General features: G+C 46.5%; 1 protein-coding gene across 1 annotated transcript; it reads right to left on the minus strand.

Annotated features, from left to right (window-relative positions):
- Positions 1–15,407: 15,407 nt before the first annotated feature.
- LOC119268559 lies at positions 15,408–16,561 on the minus strand. The gene has a single exon (XM_037550219.1). It carries the CDS (start codon positions 16,501–16,503, stop codon positions 15,796–15,798), a length of 708 nt encoding a protein of 235 aa, XP_037406116.1. The 5' UTR covers positions 16,504–16,561; the 3' UTR covers positions 15,408–15,795.
- Between the last annotated feature and the right edge of the window lie 592 nt (positions 16,562–17,153).

Consider the following 17,153-nt stretch of genomic DNA (forward strand, 5'->3'; position numbering starts at 1 on the left):
CCAGCCGAGCCAGGCCGGCCCACCCCGCGCACCCCCTCCCCTCGCGCGCGCCGCCGTGCTCGGCACGGCCGCCGAGGAGAGTCCGGCTTGGACTCCTCCCCGGGCGCCCCCTCGCCCAAGCCAGCCCTCCCTTTTTATAGCCGACACCCCGCCCCCTTGCCACCACCCTCGCCAGCCGCCAACCCCGCCGCCGCGCCGCCGCCGAGCCCCGCGCCGCCGCCGCCCGATCCCGCCTCACCGGAGCCGCCTCGCCGAGGTACCGCGCCGATCCGAGCCACCAGTGTTTTTAAAAACCGTTCAGTTTTTTTAGAAACCTAGTTCGGTTTTTTTAGATCGGTTCGCCGGTTTTTTCCCGGCTCTTCTATTTTTGCTGACATTCGTCCGTACGTTCGTTTTAACGAACGGTTTTCGCCCGTTAGTTACAGCTAACGAACGCTCGTTTGTTAGTCTATTCGTCCGTTTTCTTTTTATCGGATTAATCCGCGATTATTTCTGATCGCGATTTCTGATCCGATTTTCGTTTTAGTTTTTCTTTTCGCTCTATAGTCAGAATCAGGCGATTCAAGCGCCTAGATCTTTGTCTGGAGACCCTCTTTCCGCTTAACCAACTTGAACAAGATTTTGGTACTGTAAAATTTGACCTAGGTCCAGATTAGTAAACGGATGTTGTTTCTTTCGCCATTTGAGTTTCGTTGCTCCGTTTGATTTGATTCTTTTTGCAAACCGGAGTTCTTAAGTTGAACTTTCTGGTTAGACCTTCTTATTTGGGTTTTACCTGTGTTTGTTGTTAGTTGCTTATGTATGCTATTGTTTGTTTGCGATAGAATTCCCGGAGTGCGAAGCGTGTTATTTGGAGTCTCTAGGTTACGCGGATCGTCAGCAAGGCAAGTAACACTTTGATCATACCCCTTTATCACCCAGTTTTTATGCATTAGTTCCAATCCTCAAACATTGCATGATTAGGATGACATTAACTTGTGGGTTGGGAAGTAGTTGATGAGGTAGAACCTATTACCCTGTTACATTCAAACCCTTGGGAGTTACTTCTACGCTTTGCTTATACTGCTATGCTATGCTCGTAGACGTGGTTTGGGTGAGTGAAATCCATGACAGATGTGAGATTGTTAATAATGGTTCAACTTAAGGTGGCAACTCAAATTTACATCTGGGTGGATTGAGGCACCTGGAGTACCTAGTGCTGCCTGTATTTTTTGGAAATCCCGGAGTACCCGTGTGATCTTCCTATGGACCGCCACCCAGGCTCAAAGGGAACTGAGATTATTCATGCTAGAAACTTCCATGTGCAGCCAAAAGCTATTATGGGCTCTAGCATAGTTGAGTAAGTTACGTGAAGCTCTTGAAGAGGTAGATCGGCAGGTAGTGGGTTTGTAGGTTTGGTATGGTCTACCCGGAGTAGAGAGTTAATGTTTTTGAAAGACTATGTCTCGGTCATTCGTTTCTCAAACACCAGGTAGTGCGAGAAATCTAACGGATGCGATCGAGTCTTGTGGGGAAAAGTGCGCAAACCTCTGCAGAGTGTATAAACTAATCATGGTTAGCCGTGTCCCCGGTTATGGACAATCTTGAGTATCTAGTACTTGGAGTATCTTAAGTATCTCATCACTCTTAAATAATATTGTTGGGTTGTTAATCACTTTAATTGGGATTGAGTTGGAGGAACCTTCTCAATGATGTTTCAACTACCATGATAGTAAAATTTAAAATCTATTCCTTTGTTGTAGGGGAAAATTGGCTTTTCGCAAAAACAGTAACCATAGAGCTTTCCACCAGCCATATATGCATGTAGTCTTAGCATTATTCTGTTCTTGCTCTACTGTGTTACTTTGCCAGCATATTCCATGTGTTGACCCGTTTCGGGCTACAACGTATAATGTTGCAGACTTTTCAGACAAGGAGTAAGGTTCGTTAGGTCGTTGCCGTGCAGCTCAGCTATGTTTTTGGAGTTGATGGACTCGCTTTATCTTCCAAGCCTTCCGCTGTTATCGTATTAGATGGCCTTAAGCCATATTTATTGTAATGAGTTCTCTTTTGAGACATCCGATGTAATAAGTGTATGATTGCTACTCTGTTATAAATCCTTCGAGTACTGTGTGTGTCAGCATTACCGATCCAGGGATGACACTGAAGCACAGAGACTTGACCATTTGAGCTCGGGTCGCTACAAGTCCGGAAGGAGAGTCCTTCCCTTCTTGGACCCTTCGGCCTCCCCTGATGGAGCGGCCTTCCTTTTCTTGTCTCCCCTGACTGGGGGGGAGAACTTTCCTCTTCCTCCTCCTCATTTTCGTGGGAGGAGGGCACCTCGGTGTTATTGCACGATGAGTCCGATACGACCTTGTGCCGGAGACCTTTCCTGGTCCCCGTGGCCTTCTTCTCCGGCGCCTCATAGGGCGTCGGAACCAACATCTCCATTAAGAGAGCCCTTGCTAGATCTTCGGGCAGTGGGCATGGACAATCGATCCGCTCTGCTGTCGCGACCCAGTCCTGTTAAATGGCGTGGAGGCTTAGATCCCCCACATGATTATACTGGGGAAAGAACCATCTTACGAGATATAAGGAGCTCACCAGATTGGCAGGGCGCTTTGCGTTGAGTCCACGATTCTCGGTAAGGGGAGGAGGTACCTCGGCGGACTTGAACAGCACCTTCCAGATGTCCCGGTGCATCGTGTCGAAGAGCTCTCGCAGCGTTTGGTGCTTAGCCGGGTCGAACTCCCACATATTGAATGCCCGTCTTTGACAAGGGAGGATCCGGCGGAAGAGCATGACCTGGACTGCTACCTCTTTTAGCACTGCATTGGTTTTCCCCGAAGAGGAAGGGATGATGCAGCAAAGTAGCGTAAGTATTTCCCTCAGTTTTTGAGAACCAAGGTATCAATCCAGTAGGAGGCTACGCGCGAGTCCCTCGCACCTGCACAAAACAAATAAATCCTCGCAACCAACGCAAATAGGGGTTGTCAATCCCTATAGGGCCACTTACGAGAGTGAGATCTGATAGATATGATAAGATAATATTTTTGGTATTTTCATGATAAAATATGCAAAGTAAAATAAAGGCAAAGTAATAACTAAGTAGTAGGAGATTGATATGATAAAGATAGACCCGGGGGCCATAGGTTTCACTAGTGGCTTCTCTCGAGAGCATAAGTATTCTACAGTGGGTGAACAAATTACTGTTGAGCAATTGACAGAATTGAGCATAGTTATGAGAATATCTAGGTATGATCATGTATATAGGCATCATGTCCGAGACAAGTAGACCGACTCCTGCCTGCATCTACTACTATTACTCCACTCATCGACCGCTATCCAGCATGCATCTAGAGTATTAAGTTAAAAACAGAGTAACGCCTTAAGCAAGATGACATGATGTAGAGGGATAGACTCATGCAATATGAAGAAAACCCCATCTTGTTATCCTCAATGGCAACAATACAATATGTGTCTTGCTGCCCTTATTGTCACCGGGAAAGGACACCGCAAGATTGAACCTAAAGCTAAACACTTCTCCCATTGCAAGAAAGATCAATCTAGTAGGCGAAACCAAACTGATAATTCGAAGAGACTTGCAAAGATAACCAATCATACATAAAAGAATTCAGAGAAGATTCAAATATTATTCATAGATAGACTTGATCATAAACCCACAATTCAACGATCTCAACAAACACACCGCAAAAAGAAGATTACATCGAATAGATCTCCACAAGAGAGGGGGAGAACATTGTATTGAGATCCAAAAAGAGAGAATAAGCCATCTAGCTACTAACTATGGACCCATAGGTCTGAGGTAAACTACTCACACTTCATCGGAGGGGCTATGGTGTTGATGAAGAAGCCCTCCGTGATCGATTCCCCCTCCGGCGGAGCTCCGGAACGGGCCCCAAGATGGGATCTCGTGGATACAGAAAGTTATGGCGGTGGAATTAGGGTTATGGCTCCATATCTGATCATTTGGGGGTACGTGGGTATATATATAGGAGGAAGAAGTACGTTGGTGGAGCAACAGGGGGCCCACGAGGGTGGAGGGCGCGCCTGGGGGGTAGGTGCGCCCCCCTACCTCGTGGCCTCCTGTTACGTGTCTTGACGTAGGGTCCAAGTCTCCTGAGTTGTATTCGATGAGAAAATCACGTTCCCGAAGGTTTCATTCCGTTTGGACTTCGTTTAATATTCCTTTTCTTCAAAACCCTAAAACAGGCAAAAACAGCAATTCTGGGTTGGGCCTCCAGTTAATAGGTTAGTCCCAAAAAATAATATAAAAGTGGATAATAAAGCCTAATAATGTCCAAAACAGTAGATAATATAGCATGGAGCAATCAAAAATTATAGATACGTTGGAGACGTATCAAGCATCCCCAAGCTTAATTCCTGCTCGTCCTCGAGTAGGTAAATGATAAAAACAAAATTTTTGATGCGGAGTGCTACTTGGCATAATTTTAATGTAATTCTTCTTAATTTTGGTATGAATATTTAGATCTGAAAGATTCAAGACAAAAGTTCATATTGACATAAAAATGATAATACTTCAAGCATACTAACTAAGCAATTATGTCTTCTCAAAATAACATGGCCAAAGAAAAGTTCATCCCTACAAAATCATATGGTTTAGTCATGTTTCATTTTCGTCACACAAGAATGCTATCATCATGCACAACCCCGATGACAAGGCAAGCAATTGTTTCATACTTTAGTAATCTCAAACCTATAAACTTTCAAGCAATATAGGAGCGCGAGCCATGGAGATTGCACTATAGGTGGAATAGAATATAATGAGGGGGGTTATGTGGAGAAGACAAAAAAGGAGGAAGTCTCACATCAACAAGGCTAATCAATGGGCTATGGAGATGCCCACCGATAGATGCTAATGCAAGGAGTAGGGATTGCCATGCAACAGATGCACTAGAGCTATAAATGTATAAAAGCTCAACAAAAGAAACTAGTGGGTGTGCATCCAACTTGCTTGCTCACGAAGACCTAGGGCACTTGAGGAGGCCTATTGTTGGAATATACAAGCCAAGTTCTATAATGAAAAATTCCCACTAGTATATGAAAGTGATAACATGAGAGACTCTCTACTATGAAGATCATGGTGCTACTTTGAAGCACAAGTGTGGCAAAGGATAGTAACATTGTCCCTTCTCTCTTTTTTTCTCTTTTTCTCTCATTTTTTTATTTTCTCTTTTTTTGGGCCTTTTCCCTTTTTTGGGGCCTTCTCTTTTTTTATGGCCTTTCTTTTTTTATATATTCCTCACATGGGACAATGCTCTAGAAAATGATGATCATCACACTTCTATTTATTTACAACTCAATGATTACAACTCGATATTAGAACAAAGATGACTCTATATGAATGCCTCCGGCGATGTACTGGGATATGCAATGGACCAAGAGTGACATGTATGAAAGAATTATGAACGGTGGCTTTGCCACAAATACTAAGCAATATGACAATGATGAATGTGTCATGATGAACGGAATGATGGAAAGTTGCATGGCAATATATCTCGGAATGGCTATGGAAATGCCATAATAGGTAGGTATGGTGGCTGTTTTGAGGAAGATATAAGGAGGTTTATGTGTGAAAGAGCGTATCATATCACGGGGTTTGGATGCACCGGCGAAGTTTGCGCCAACTCTCAATGTGAGAAAGGGCAATGCACGGTACCGAAGAGGCTAGCAAGGATGGAAGGGTGAGAGTGTGTATAATCCATGGACTCAACATTAATCATAAAGAACTCACATACTTATTGCAAAAATCTACAAGTCATCAAAAACCTCGGTACTACGTGCATGCTCCTAGGGGGATAGATTGGTAGGAAAAGACCATCGCTCGTCCCCGACCGCCACTCATAAGGAAGACAATCAAATAACACCTCATGTTTCAAATTTGTTGCATAACGTTTACCATACGTGCATGCTACGGGACTTGCAAACCTCAACACAAGTATTTCTCAATTTTACAACTACTCAACTAGCACGACTTTGATATTATTACCTCCACGTCTCAAAACAATCATCAAGCATCAAACTTCTCTTAGTATTCAACACACTCTTAAGAAGGTTTTATTATTAATCTTGCATACCAAGCATATTAGGATTTCAAGCAAATTACCATGCTATTAAGAATCTCAAAATAATCTAACTGAAGCATGAGAGATCAATAGTTTCTATAAAACAAATCCACCACCGTGCTCTTAAAAGATATAAGTGAAGTACTAGAGCAAAATTATATAACTCAAAAGATATAAGCGAAGCACTTAGAGTATTCTAACAAATTCCAAATCATGTATGGCTCTCTCAAAAGGTGTGTACAGAAAGTATGATTGTGCTAAACTAATAAGCAAAGACTCAAATAATACAAGACGCTCCAAGCAAAACACATATCATGTGGCGAATAAAAATATAACTCCAAGTAAAGTTACCGATAGAAGTAGACGAAAGAGGGGATGCCTTCCGGGGCATCCCCAAGCTTTGACTTTTATGTGTCCTTAGATTATCTTGGGGGTGCCATGGGCATACCCAATCTTAGGATCTTGCCACTCCTTGTTCCATAATCCATCAAATCTGTACCCAAAACTTGAAAACTTCACAACACAAAACTTAAAGTAGAAAATCTCGTGAGCTCCGTTAGCGAAAGAAAACAAAATACCACTTCAAGGTACTGTAATGAACTCATTATTTATTTATATGGGTGTTATACCTACTTTATTCCAACTTCTCTATGGTTTATAAACTATTTTACTAGCCATAGATTCATCAAAATAAGCAAACAACACACGGAAAACAAAATCTGTCAAAAACAGAACAAACTGTAGTTATCTGTAGCTAGCGCAAGATCTGGAACCCCAAAAATTCGAAAATAAATTGCTGGACGTGAGGAATGTATCTATTAATCATCTGATTTTTTTAACTAAATAGCACTTTCCAAATAAAAATAACAGCAGTTCTTGTGAGCGCTAAAGTTTCTGTTTTTTGTAGCAAGTTCAACAAGACTTTCCCCAAGTCTTCCCAATGGTTCTACTTGGCACAAACACTAATTAAACACAAAAAACACAACCAAAACAGAGTCTAGATAATTTATTTATTACTAAACAGGAGAAAAAAGCAAGGAATAAAAATAAAATTGGATTACCTCCCAACAAGCGCTATCGTTTAACGCCCCTAGCTAGGCATAACAAGCAAGAATAGATCTAGGTATTGCCATCTTTGGTAGGCAATCCATAAGTGGCTCTCATAATAGATTCATAAGGTAATTTAATTTTCTTTCTAGGAAAGTGTTCCATGCCTTTCCTTAATGGAAATTGAAATCTAATATTTCCTTCCTTCATATCAATAATTGCACCAATCGTTCTAAGGAAAGGTCTACCAAGAATAATAGGACATGAAGGATTGCAATCTATGTCAAGAACGATAAAATCTATGGGCACATAATTCCTATTTGCAACAATAAGAACATCATTAATTCTTTCCATAGGTTTCTTAATAGTGGAATCCGCAAGGTGCAAGTTTAGAGAGCAATCATCAAAATCACGGAAACCTAACAAATCACACAAAGTCTTTGGAATCGTGGAAACACTAGCACCCAAATCACATAAAGCATAGCATTCATGATCTTTAATTTTAATTTTAATAGTTGGTTCCCACTCATCATAAAGTTTTCTAGGGATAGAAACTTCCAATTCAAGTTTTTCTTCATAAGATTGCATCAAGGCATCAATGATATGTTTAGTAAACGCTTTATTTTGACTATAAGCGTGAGGAGAATTTAGCACGGATTGCAACAAGGAAATACAATCAATCAAAGAGCAATTTTCATAGTTAAATTCCTTGAAATCCATAATAGTGGGTTTAGCAACATCTAGGGTTTTAATTTCTTCAATGCCACTTTTATCAAATTTAGCATCAAGATCAAAAGATTCAGAATTCTTGGAACTCCTTCTAGGTAAAGGTGGATCATATTTAGTCCCATCATTATCAAGATTCAAATTGCAAAACAAAGATTTAATAGGGGACACATCAATAACTTTTAGATCTTCATCATTATTTTCATAGCAACTCGGTTTAGCGGCCATCTTATTAACTAGGGTAGCCTGCTTATCCGAAATTTCAGTAGTTAATTTCTCAAGATGAGCAAGTTGGGATCTTAAACCATCAAATTCTTTAGACATATCATCAAGTTCTTTATTCATAAAACTCATAAAACTTTTCTGTTCTTTAACCTTGTTTCTGAAGATACTATTATGTTCAAATTGCAAAACCATGAAACTCCTAACATTATTTTCGATTTCTTCTAACCTTTTAAGGTGAAGATCACCAAATTTAGGTAGAGCCATCGTGACAAGCAAGCAAACTAACACACAAGCAAACAAAAAGCAAGAGGACAAAAACAGGCAAATAGAGGGTGGATAGAGAGAGAGAGGGCAAATAAAACGGCAAGGGTGAAGTGGGGGAGAGGAAAACGAGAGGCAAATGGAAAATAATGTAATGTGGGAGATAAGGGTATGTGATGGGTACTTGGTATGTTGACTTTTGCGTAGACCTCCCCGGCAACGATGCCAGAAATCCTTCTTGCTACCTCTTTTAGCATTGCGTTGGTTTTCCCCGAAGAGGAAGGGATGATGCAGCAAAGTAGCGTAAGTATTTCCCTCAGTTTTTGAGAACCAAGGTATCAATCCAGTAGGAGGCTATGCTCGAGTCCCTCGCACCTGCACAAAACAAATAAATCCTCACAACCAACACAAATAGGGGTTGTCAATCCCTATAGGGCCACTTACGAGAGTGAGATCTGATAGATATGATAAGATAATATTTTTGGTATTTTTATGATAAAATGCAAAGTAAAATAAAGGCAAAGTAAATGGCAAAGTAATAACTAAGTAGTAGGAGATTGATATGATAAAGATAGACCCGGGGGCCATAGGTTTCACTAGTGGCTTCTCTCGAGAGCATAAGTATTCTACGGTGGGTGAAGAAATTACTGTTGAGAAATTGACAGAATTGAGCATAGTCATGAGAATATCTAGGTATGATCATGTATATAGGCATCACGTCTGAGACAAGTAGACCGACTCCTGCCTGCATCTACTACTATTACTCCACTCATCGACCGCTATCCAGCATGCATCTAGAGTATTAAGTTAAAAACAGAGTAACGCCTTAAGCAAGATGACATGATGTAGAGGGATAGACTCATGCAATATGAAGAAAACCCCATCTTGTTATCCTCGATGGCAACAATACAATACGTGTCTTGCTGCCCTTAATGTCACCGGGAAAGGACACCGCAAGATTGAACCCAAAGCTAAGCACTTCTCCCATTGCAAGAAAGATCAATCTAGTAGGCGAAACCAAACTGATAATTCGAAGAGACTTGCAAAGATAACCAATCATACATAAAAGAATTCAGAGAAGATTCAAATATTATTCATAGATAGACTTGATCATAAACCCACAATTCATCGGTCTCAACAAACACACCGCAAAAAGAAGATTACATCGAATAGATCTCCACAAGAGAGGGGGAGAACATTGTATTGAGATCCAAAAAGAGAGAAGAAGCCATCTAGCTACTAACTATGGACCCGTAGGTCTGAGGTAAACTACTCACACTTCATCAGAGGGGCTATGGTGTTGATGAAGAAGCCCTCCGTGATCGATGCCCCCTCCGGCGGAGCTCCGGAACGGGCCCCAAGATGGGATCTCGTGGATACAGAAGTTACGGCGGTGGAATTAGGGTTTTGGCTCCGTATCTGATCGTTTGGGGGTACGTGGGTATATATAGGAGGAGGAAGTACATCGGTGGAGCAACAGGGGGCCCACGAGGGTGGAGGGCGCGCCTGGGGGGTAGGCGCGCCCCCCTACCTCGTGGCCTTCTGTTACGTGTCTTGACATAGGGTCCAAGTCTCCTGAGCTGTATTCGATGAGAAAATCACGTTCCCGAATGTTTCATTCCGTTTGGACTCCGTTTGATATTCCTTTTCTTCGAAACCCTAAAACAGGCAAAAAAACAGCAATTCTGGGTTGGGCCTCCGGTTAATAGGTTAGTCCCAAAAATAATATAAAAGTGGATAATAAAGCCCAATAATGTCCAAAACAGTAGATAATATAGCATGGAGCAATCAAAAATTATAGATACGTTGGAGACATATCATGGACCATGTTGACAAGCTTGATTTTCTTGCTTATCATGTTTTTAACACAGTTCTAGAGTCCGGTCAGCTCCACCGATGAACCCCAGGATAGGCCCTTCTCTTTCCAGGAGGTGAGCCGCATGGGGATGCCGGATCGAAATTCGGGGGTCGCCACCCAGTTGGTGTCACGCGGCTCGGTGATGTAGAACCACCCCGATTGCCACCCCTTCACGGTCTCCACATAGGAGCCTTCGAGCGAGGTGACGTTGGGCATTTTGCCCACCATGGCGCCTCCGCACTCCGCTTGCTGGCCGACCACCACCTTCGGTTTAAGTTGAAGGTCTTCAGCCACAGGCCAAAGTGGGGCTTGATGCGGAGGAAGGCCTCGCACACGACTATAAATGCTGAGATGTTGAGGATGAAATTGGGGGCCAGATCATGGAAGTCCAGCCCGTAGTAGATCATAAGCCCGCGGACAAATGGGTGGAGGGGAAATCCCAGCCCGCGGACGAAATAGGTAAGGAATACAACCCTTTCGTGGCGTTCGGGGGTAGGGACGATCTGCCCCGCGTATGGGAGTCGGTGCGCGATATCTGCGGCCAGGTATCCGGCTTCCCGGAGCTTCGTAATTTTCTCCTCCGTAACAGAGGAGACCATCCACTTGCCTCCCGCTATGGACATGTTTGGAGTGGTTTTTCGGAGAAAATGCGAACTTGGGCGCTGGAGCTCGAGTGCGCGAGAATGGATGGGCAGGGAAGAAGAAGGTGTGGGTGAAAAGGAGGAGTCCTTGTCCCTTTATAAGGGTGGAAGAAACTATGCGCCTCCCCACCTGCCTGGTAAACTCGCTTATTCCCCAAGCACCGTGATTGATGGTGCGGTTGGGTTACCCACACCCGTATTGATGAGAATCCCGTGATAAGGGGACACGATCTCTGCTTCGACAAGACGTGCCAAGAAAACCGCCTCGCAATATGTGCAGTAGCTGGTTGAGAAAAACGGTTCAAATAATGACCGGGCCATGGAGTGATGTCACATTATGAAAAGTTGTCAGCAGATTAGATTTGTGGAGATATTATACTCTCTACGGTGGTATGTGGAATTTGTTTTGCAGAGCCGGACACTATCCTTGTGTTCGAAATCTTCTATGGAGTATTCGGAGGAGGAACCCGCCTTGCAATGCCGAAGAAAATCTGCGCGCCGGACTCATCGTCATTGAAGCCGGGTTCAGGGGCTACTGAGGGAGTCCTGGATTAAGGGGTCCTCGGACTGCCGGACTATATACTTTGGTCGGACTGTTGGACTATGAAGATACAAGATTGAAGACTTTGTCCCGTGTCCGGGTGGGACTCTCCTTTGCGTGGAAGGCAAGCTTGGCAATTCGGATATGTAGATCTCCTCCCATGTAACCGACTCTGTGTAACCCTAGCCCCCTCCGGTGTCTATATAAACCGGAGGGTTTAGTCCGTAGGACAACAACAATCATAATCATAGGCTAGCTTCTAGGGTTTAGCCTCTACGATCTCGTGGTAGGTCAACTCTTGTAATACTCATATCATCAAGATCAATCAAGCAGGAAGTAGGGTATTACCTCCATCGAGAGGGCCCGAACCTGGGTAAACATTGTGTCCCCCGCCTCCTGTTACCACCCCCCTTAGACGCACAGTTCGGGACCCCCTACCTGAGATCCGCCGATTTTGACACCGACACACTTGTCAGCAAGGATGAACAGCTCCAACGTCGTGCTCAGGTCATTGTCGATGGCTAGCTTCTCGCACATGCGGATGTCCTTGACTCCACTGGTGAACGCCGTGATGATGGCCTCGCCCGAGGCACGCGGAATCTTGTGGCGCACCTGGCTGAAGCGCTAAATGTACTGGCGGAGTGTTTCATCGGGGCGCTGCTTCACCCGCCGCAGCTCGTTCATGGTGAGGGCGCGGTCGTAGGTGCCCTTGAAGTTGGCGACGAACAACTCACCCCACGAAGAGATGGAGTCCTCGGGTAGATTCATGAACCAGGAGAAGGCGCCGTCCTTGAGGACCATGGGGAACCAGTTCGTCATGACCTTGTCATCACGCTCTACGCGCTGAGCATCGAGGCGGAGTGGTGGTGGGCGTCGCGCTCTGCGGGCGCGGTCTAGGCGACATGCGATGCCCTGCGCTCGACACGAACACGATGGGCGTCGGCCATGGAGTTGGTGTAGCTGAAACTGGAGCGGAGTGGAAGAAGAGAGGCAGGCCCCCTACCTGGCACGCCAAATGTCAGAATCGGGGCTCCACTGACCCGAGGAAGGTTCGAACTCAGGGGCGTGCTCACTGCTCCTCACCTCGCCCTATCAGCTACACACATCCCCACGTCCAAGATCTACCAAGATCCCAGCGCAAAGGAAGGACAAAGAATAGGGTAGTTTACCCAGGTTCGGGCCACCTTGCGGTGTAAAACCTACTCCTGCTTTGTGGTTGCATTGCCTCGTGAGGGAGGATGATTGTGAGTACAAGTCGCCTCGGGAGGCTTCAGGAGCGGCTCCGGGCTTGAGGGGTGGATGAACTCGATCGGGGACCTTGCTAAGGTGATGGTCTAGCTCTACTTATGCTGACCCGATCCTCTTCCCCCAAAACACTTGGCGGGAAGGGTTGCCACAATGGCCAATTTTGAAGGGGAACATGAGTACATCTTATCTTGACAAAAGATGGTCTTCGCCTGCCAAAGCTTCTGGCCATGACGCGCAAGTGGGCTGGCGATGACCTCCGTCTGGATGAGTCCATCATCCTTGTCTTGTTGCACCGAAGAGGTAACCTTTGGGGCCGCCTAGGGAACTCGCGTGATGGCCTTGTTCATTTAGCACCAAAGAGGAAAGCCACACCATCCGTGCCCGCTGGCACGGGTCTCGACGGCGCTCGTCATGGCTCGTGTCACCCACATGCCGCGCGAGGCATGGCTTGGCGACCTCGGTGCATCCGCCTGTGAGGGGGCCTCGGGAGACGACTTTAGGGGTCTGCCCCATGAGAGGGCCTCATGAGGTCCTTGGTGATGTGCGCCTCGCGAGGGTCCTCCTTGAGGAGCCTGGGAGATGGGCCGTATTGGGCCTTTCACCACGCGCTGCGTTCTGGGCCGCAGGTAGACGGGCTAGGTACCCCCAGTCCCAGAGTCCTGACACATCTGACACGAAGGGTGTCGAGGCCTCCCACCCCCTACCGTCGCGATGTGCAGGCTCGTGTTTTCATGGCCCGAGGTCATGCGCGGCTTGTGTCTTCGCTGTTTGAGGTTCTCTAGTGGTTGAGCAATCTTTTTTAAACCCAGAGCTTGTAGAAGCAGCGGGCGGTAAGTCGTCGATGCACACCAAGAGACGCTACGGCTATGATGTGCGAAGAAAATTGTCGCCCCGGAGAAGAAAATGTCGATAAGGGCTTGTAGAAACTCCAAATATCACAGAAGTTGGTCGAATCCTGACAAATTCACCAGAAACCTAAACCGGCCAGATCCCGAAAGACCCAACGGAGACACAACTCCACACACCCTTCATTGGTGATAATCTCACCCACTAAACGAGAATAAGGTGAGGAGAACATTATTCCTACATTGTGGAGGCGTCACCATCTCTTTGTCTCAAACCAAACACGAAGACACTCTGAAAAAACCCTAAGAGAAATTGTCCGTGCCGTTGCACACAAGTCTGAACCTCAGGTCGAGCTCGCTGTCGTTCAGGAGCATGCACCGACGCCCTCTTTTTTGATGACCTAGTTAGGCCAGGCCGTCGTTGAAAAATACAACACTAGATCTCTTCGGTTGCCGCCGGTTTTACCACCGAGCATAATCTTATGAAGACCTCCACTCAAGCCCTCGTCTCCCTCACCGTCTACAGTAGCACTCCAACACCTCAACAGTCTCATGACATCAGCCCCTCCCCGTTGGAAGCCGCGCGGGCTTTGCCCGACAACGCACCCTGACGTCATCGGCAAGACGGGTAGATAGCCGAGCCACGGCCTCACGCATGCCCGCGTCATGCCGTGTCGCTGCTGCCGCACCAGCGTGCCCGTCCGTTCTGTTTCACACCCGTCCACCCATCGATGACACACCGGCGGTCGACGAGATTAGCACCGGCATAGATCCACTCCGAATCATCCATGCAAACAATCATGGGGCCACACGCACGCGCGGCAAGGGGCATGGAGTGGAACCGAAGGGACCTCCCTCGCGCCTCTGTCGCCACGCTGTTGCGCGGCCGATCGACAAATCACGTATGCCTAGACTAAGGCTAGGCTAGCAATTCGGCTTATTTTTAGTCGACGGAAGCCACCGCACTAGGCGCGTTCACCAGCTAATGCTAGTGACTGACCTTTGTGCATTCTACACTTCCACTGCCACCAGCAGGATAGCTTAGGTTATAGCTTGTGCAGCAATAAAGTGGCGAGCGGCCGGCACAGAGGTGGCCACGTTAGCTTTGCCGTCCGTCCCCAAAATTGAACAACCCTTTTCATCAGAAAAATTGCAACCATTTGAATTTCTCGAAATTGAAATACAGGAATCAACAGCCCCCGAATTAAGGTAAGGTATAATAAGAGTAGTGACATCTGTATGGCTGCTGGTTTCATCGCAAAAAGAGAAGTGTGGTTGCCGGTGGGTTTTGGTTAGGAGCTCGGCCCGCGAAGCGGCTGTCGCGGTCGAACCCGTCGCCTACTTGATGATGGATGGATGGATGGGCGTCTTGACGGGGGGAACATCAAAGCAGGCGAGCTCCAAGGAGTAAAGTTTGGGGGATTCAGGTCCCATCACATCCAGTAGTTGGTGTAATTGGTGAGGACCTGCATAATTGTAGATGCTCTCTCCACATATACAAATACAATTCATCTAACTACGGAGAAAATGTCGTAGTTGGCAACTGGGTATACATCAGCGAAATTCTTGCTTATCGAGCCCACTACAATATAGTATAGTTGTAGTATAATCGACAGAATCAGAATCCTCGTTTGCAATTTTGTATACACGCGAGGATGAACTGTTTGACTGTTCCGCACAAGTATATTGTACTCTACGTGATTAAGTGAACATCATTGAAATTATGGATCTTATTCCAACCGTAAAAATAGAACAGTCTCTGTACTGACGTCTTAACGTACAGATTGCTTTGGCGACATCAATAGAGACAATGAGGCATGAATTGTTTTGTACGTATGCGTATCAATACTATTAGTACAACGTCACAGTATTAAAATCAACTAATAACGCCGCCATCCAGAGCTTTGCCCAAAAGGACACGCTCGAACAAAACAAAGAGGTTACACCATACATGAATTCACCAAAACTACCAATCAACATACAAAATTCTCTCCCATACAATCATTAAAATGGGCAGTTCTATCCTACCCTGAGATTGATGAAAACAAAAAGATCAGAACGAACAGAAGAACAGCAGTTCTTTCTGACTAGTGTGCAAGCAAACAGAGAACCTACAAAATAGTACGTATATCTTCTCCGATCTCTATTGTTGAGATGGTGTGGTTTTTACATTTACCTTAGCCAAGCAGATCCTAATTTAGTACTATATATAAGCACACCAATTTTATTTCTAATAACACTACCAAGGTTATGCAATACTATTATGCACACAAAAGCAGAAAAATTGACGGGGTAGAGAGAGAGGCCAAGAAACGCATTAGAATGGGGGGTAACTTCGCCGTAACCCACTGACGTTGGCGAACAACCCGACAAGCTCTTGCTTGTATGGGAGGTAAGATCTCCTCCGGCCAGCGCCGCCGCTTCCTCCTCCTCCTCCTCCTTTGCTGTAATAACTCCATCCGTGGGCATCGACGGCGCCGCCGCCGTCGCTCCTGCTGCTTCCTTCCTCCACGTCCCCCTGCTTGGGAGGCCCTGAAGTGGCGTTCAAAAAGACGAACTTCTCCTTGCCGTCGCTGTGGCTCCGCCCCACGAGGCGCTCACTGATGCGCCGCCACCGGAGGACCGACCCCGTTGAGCCGCTCTTCCGGCACCGCCGCGGGGACGCCGGAGTGGACTGTCCGGGGGCCCAGAGGCAGTAGCTCTCCGGCGCCACGCCCTCCAGCTCGCCGTCCCCGAAGCTCTCTTCGTCCCTCTGCCTCGCGCGGAAGTCGCGCTCCTCCAGCAGGAGCTGCCCCAGCGGGACTCGCACGGTGGCCGTCTCCTGCTCGTCGACCGAGGCCGCCGGCGGCGGGGACGGGGGGCGGCCGAAGATGGGGTACACGGGCACGATGAGCGCGTCCGCCGCGAACGGTAGGACGGGGAAGGTGAAGCCGCCTCCGTCTTCGTCTCCCTCCTCGTCGCCGTCGACGATGCGGTGTGGAGATTCAGGAAGGTTCTCAGCGGGGCCGTGGTCTCTGTCCTCCATGGCTCTCTCTCCTCGCCTTTTGCGGGTTGAAGGATAGATATTTGATCGGTTGCCTTTATGTGTGGCTTCCTTCCTTTTGCTTGGCTGGGTCGGGTTCCTTTTTTCGGCCTGAGCCGGTGGCGGCGGCAAGTGAACACAGAGCGGTGTGAAAGATAACTCCTTCAAGCTGACAGATGGGCCTTATTGCGTTCTGGGTACCACAGGTCAGTGCCCAGGAGCTGAAGTGATGGTTCAGGCGTAGCTTTGATCCGGCGCGTTTGGTTTGCGCCGTGAGAAACGTGTCAGTGCGCGGTAAAGTGTGCGTGAGTTGCTGCTCAGGCTAGAAGTCCCAAGAAACACGAACTAAATGAGGACAAAAAGAAGCTAAATGGGGCCAAAGGAGCGCTCAGTTCCCAAAAAAGTGAGCGCTCAGGCTAGGGTTTGGCCCCTCTTATTATTGAGTTGTACTTTGTGTTATATATATTACGTGTTGTGGCTCATCTTCTAGTTATGTATAGTTAAAATTGAGATATATCCTGTACTTATATATACGTGCATCTGCACCATCAATACAATGATTATTGTATTGCAAAATATCTCTCTACATGGTCAGTTTTTTAGGTTTTACTCCCCGCTGTCGCCGCCGTCGCGCGCTCCTCCCGTGCCGTCGT

This window comes from Triticum dicoccoides, chromosome 3A (assembly GCF_002162155.2).
Source record: "Triticum dicoccoides isolate Atlit2015 ecotype Zavitan chromosome 3A, WEW_v2.0, whole genome shotgun sequence".
Taxonomy (NCBI): Eukaryota; Viridiplantae; Streptophyta; class Magnoliopsida; order Poales; family Poaceae; genus Triticum; species Triticum dicoccoides.